This window comes from Prunus dulcis, unplaced genomic scaffold (assembly GCF_902201215.1).
Source record: "Prunus dulcis unplaced genomic scaffold, ALMONDv2, whole genome shotgun sequence".
NCBI lineage: Eukaryota > Viridiplantae > Streptophyta > Magnoliopsida > Rosales > Rosaceae > Prunus > Prunus dulcis.
In genome coordinates this window covers 18,731-23,070 of record NW_023010126.1, presented here as the reverse complement: position 1 = coordinate 23,070, position 4,340 = coordinate 18,731, and the positions used below count along the sequence as shown (strand labels likewise).

Below are 4,340 nucleotides of genomic sequence, written 5' to 3'. Positions count from 1 at the left end.
GAATTTTCTGTGATTTTTGTATGTTGTGTTCGTTAACCCCTGAAGTTTAAAGCTTTATTGAATGGCGGAAAAGGGTACGGGGGTATTCATGCCTTTTGCTTCTGTTTGCTAATAGGTTCTTAAGCTTTGAGATTCAGGTGCTCACTGTCGTAGGCATTTATCTATATGATAGTGATTTAATAATAGTGTTATTGTTAAATAATAGTTTTAAAATAATTGAATATATTACTTTAATTATAAAGCAGTGATGGAGAGATGTATTTGATATCATTGGCAATGATGTTACCATGGAGCGTTTTCATATCGTGGACAATTGTGAATTGCATTATTTTGTGCTTGACTATAAATGAGCATTTATTATATAAGGTAGTTTGAGAAGATGTTATGGATGAAATTATCACATTGCAATTTGCAGCATATATACAATACTGGAATTAACAAGCGAAACAAAGAAAGTAAACGAAGTCGTTATGGATGAAATCATTCACCACGCATGTCCACAACTATTATTTACAAAGACGATTGTTTTATTTTTGGTCGTCCACCCACAACTTAAATGAATAAAATCAAATTGATGTAAGCATGACACAATCCAAACTAAATAAAACACAACCCAGACACAAGAAAACAAACAAACAAAGGGAATAAAAGAAATACTGAGAAAAGCTGAAGAAAGAAACTAGGAATTAGTATAGAATAAACACACGGAGAGGACCCACTTTGTTCGCATATATTATATATGTAGAAATCAATCGAAGGAGGACAAGGAAACATGTGGCACATGAGAAATCTTGGGCCAATCTTCTCCAATGTTGCACTGGCATCTCCTCTCCAATTCAGGACAATCATCAACCACAAGTTCCTTTAAGGAGGTAAGAGAACGCATTCCCTCTGGCAGAGACAACAATTTCTGACATTGATCAATGACCAACTTTGTGAGTGATGTGAAACTTGCCAACCAATCAGGTAATGCCTCCAAATTCTCACACATGCTAATAAACAAGACTTGAAGGGTATTAGCCGCTCCTTGAAACCATTCAGGCAATGCCACCATCCGTGGTAAATTTATAATACTCAATTTTTGGAGCCTCAGTGGAGTTCCTTGATAGTTTACGTTCCTCAAATCCAGTTGTTCGCAACTTCCTATCACCAGAGTCCTTAAGGAAGTAAGATAACTCTTTTCACAGGGCAAAGAAGTTAAATGATTACACTTATCAATATGAAGGAATCGAAGTGATTTCAAGCATCCCACCCCATTCTTTGTAAAACTTGTTTGTTTTGTGGTTAAAACCAGTGATGTGAGGCTGATCAATTTGCTTATATCTCTCGGTAACTCTTGGAGATTCTCACAACCACTAAGATTTAGAGTTTGCAAGCTCTGCAATCTACAAATTGCATTGGGGAGTTTCATTATTGCTTCATTACAACACAAGTTCAGATATCTCAAATGTTTCAGGGAACCAATGGAACTTGGCAACACTTGTAATGAACATATAGGTAACTCAACCACTCGCAAATATTTGAATCTTGAGAAGCAAGTGCACAGGAAGGATTCATCAATCTCTATTTCGACTGCTTCTATAGTCCGCACTTTGTTCAACTTTTGCAAGGTTGTTGAAATATTTTGGCCAGCTTCCAAAAATGTCAAATGTCTGACATTTTCAGATATATCTTTGGTGTTTGCAGACTTCACTGTAAAACACTCACCTTGTGCAATTGATTGTACAAGATCATGGATAAGATGATGCATATCAAATATGTAGAACGCATGACAATCAATAACGTTTTGAAAAAAGGATCTCGCCCATAAATCTTTAAAATATAGCTCTCCGATGTCTTCCAACTCCATATTCCCATGAACACGAGATTGATCAAGGATTCCATGTGCCATCCAATATCTGATCAAGGTTACACTATTAAACTCAATCCTATCCTTTAGTAGATGGGAACAATAAGCAAGACATTGTCTCAAATGAGGAGGCAATTGGGTATAACTCAATTTCAATGCAGGTAAAATGTGACCAGCATCTTCTTGTTTCAATTCCCATATCTCAGAATCTCTCACCAATTTCCATTCCCGTTCATCAGTCTTTGAGTGTAGTTGACTCCCTAAAGTTTTCACTGCCAATGGAACCCCTCCGCACTTTCTAACAATATCCTTTCCCATTTCAAAGAGGTTAGGATAGTTTTTATCACGTCCCTCTTTAAAAGCACATTCTACAAACAAAGACAAACAATCCTCAAATGAAAGAGATTGTAAATTAATGTTTGTTGGAATGGTACCCATCATCTCAGCAACCGAGGTATTTCTAGTCGTCACTAAAATCTTACTTCCTGACTTGGTTCCCTCTATCAATAAATCTCTCAACTCACTCCATTTAATACGATCCTCATTCCAAACATCATCCAAAACAAGCAAAAATTTCTTATCCTTTAAAGCACGACGTAGCCTTCCTTGCAACTGATCCAGACTCAATTTATCACTCATCTCTGTATCTGATGCAGAACTAAGAATCATCTTTATCAATCTAGTAATTTCAAAGTCCACTGAAACAGACACCCACATCCTCTTTTCGAAATGCCCAACGACCCTTTCATCATCGTACACCAACTTGGCAAGCGTGGTCTTCCCTAAACCTCCAATCCCCACTATAGGAATAACAGAGACATTCCCATTCCCACTTTGATTATCATCACCTTGTTCGATCAAGAGATTTATAATTTGTTTCTTCTCAGACTCTCTACCAATAACCTTTGAAGCACGAACGAAGGAGTGGGTCACATTCACTCTTTCATGATGATCACCACCACCTCCATGATGATCAATACTAGTGAGAGAATCAAATATAGCCTTATTGGACTTGAGCTCATCTAACCTCTCTCTAATCTCCTTGATTTCATGACCTACTCTCAAACGGAATGCAATTGGATTAGAACGAGAGAAGAAACGGCGTACCTTTCCAGTTGTGCCATGAAATGTTTCCACCACTTCCCTCCGCAAAGATTCGCACTCAAACTCATCCAACAAATCCTCAGCATCGAGAAATACATGTTTAAGCTGTCTTAGCCAACTGCGTATCTGCTGGTTATGAGCTTGCTTCTGTTCGGCATCCAAGAGGACATCTTTGATGGTGGACATTGTGCGCTGAAGCTTTTTCAGATCAGCTTTAACGCCCCATGCCAAGCAGATCTGCTCAGAAGCAAAGGACCCGAGCTTTTCAATGAGTTTGGTTGCCAAAGACGTTGCAGTCCAGATTCTAGGAAGCGTAAAGGATTAGGAGGGCAAGTCTTTTAGTTCACTGTGGAAGTCTCAAATTTGCTAGCAAGCTAGTGAAATGAACCAAAATTTTCCAAAATTTTATTCAGAATTAACAAATTCATCCTAAATTTCCAAAGTCAAGACCATCATTGAGGGACATGCATGCAAAGAGAACCCGGATGCAATAAATATTTTTTTTCATCATCTCAAATCAGAACGATTAATTAAAGTAAGAAATTTTTTTTAAAAAAACATCGAAGTGCGAATACTACTGACACAAGTATTAACGTAAGATTTAATTATTGTTGGGGCAGTTACATTTAGAAAGTAAATTTTTTTTTTCCTTCTGTCTTTACTGGCGAATTCAAGTACATATTCTTGTTCTTTGCTTGATCTTTAAAGAAAAAATAGGGAAAGAAAAGTGACGCATGAAGCATCTATTCGTCAAAGTCTAACCTAAGCAATGCCTTCCTTTGTTGCTTAGTTTTTTTTTTGGTCGAAATTCTTTGTTGTTAGGTTAGGTTAGAATGCAAAGAAGAATCCCCACTTATCATCAATTTTGTGAAATCCAACCGACGGAGAGAGGTGAGGGAGAGAGAGGGGCGACTAATGAAGTACAAGTAGTCATGGCCAATTCAAGTATATATTCTTTTTCTTTGCTTGCTCAACACTTATAACCAAGTCCTTCATTCAGTTGATCACACTAGCTAAGTTCCAAACACAGAGAGAGTAAAGCGGGGCACTCAGTCTGTTCTTTGATGTCTAACTTAAGTAATGCCTTTCTTTGATTACAATTAGAGGCATATAATATCGGTTTCTAAGAGAACCTTGGTGAAACATGGCCTTATCTCGATAATTTCACAAATGTCAGTCTTTATAGACACTTACAGATATAGCATAAACTTACTTGAATACACCCAAATATACTCAAAATTAGATAGAAGCCTACTTTGCAATCCCAAAACTAGATGAATTAGCATGCGTGAGTTAGGTTAGTTAACCAATGCAGTCTACCTACCCCTTTACACCAGAGTTCGATCTCCTCGTACATTAGAGTAGTTTAGAATATCATTGTGTAAAT

General features: G+C 37.3%; 1 protein-coding gene across 1 annotated transcript; it reads right to left on the bottom strand.

Annotated features, from left to right (window-relative positions):
- Positions 1-748: 748 nt before the first annotated feature.
- On the bottom strand, positions 749-3,139 carry LOC117612962 (putative disease resistance protein RGA3). Its single transcript, XM_034341589.1, has one exon. It carries the CDS (start codon positions 3,137-3,139, stop codon positions 749-751), a length of 2,391 nt encoding a protein of 796 aa, XP_034197480.1.
- Between the last annotated feature and the right edge of the window lie 1,201 nt (positions 3,140-4,340).

Bases quoted from the DNA above. Each gene is read 5' to 3' on its own strand.
- LOC117612962 (XM_034341589.1), bottom strand. From the start codon at position 3,139: ATGTCCACCATCAAAGATGTCCTCTTGGATGCCGAACAGAAGCAAGCT.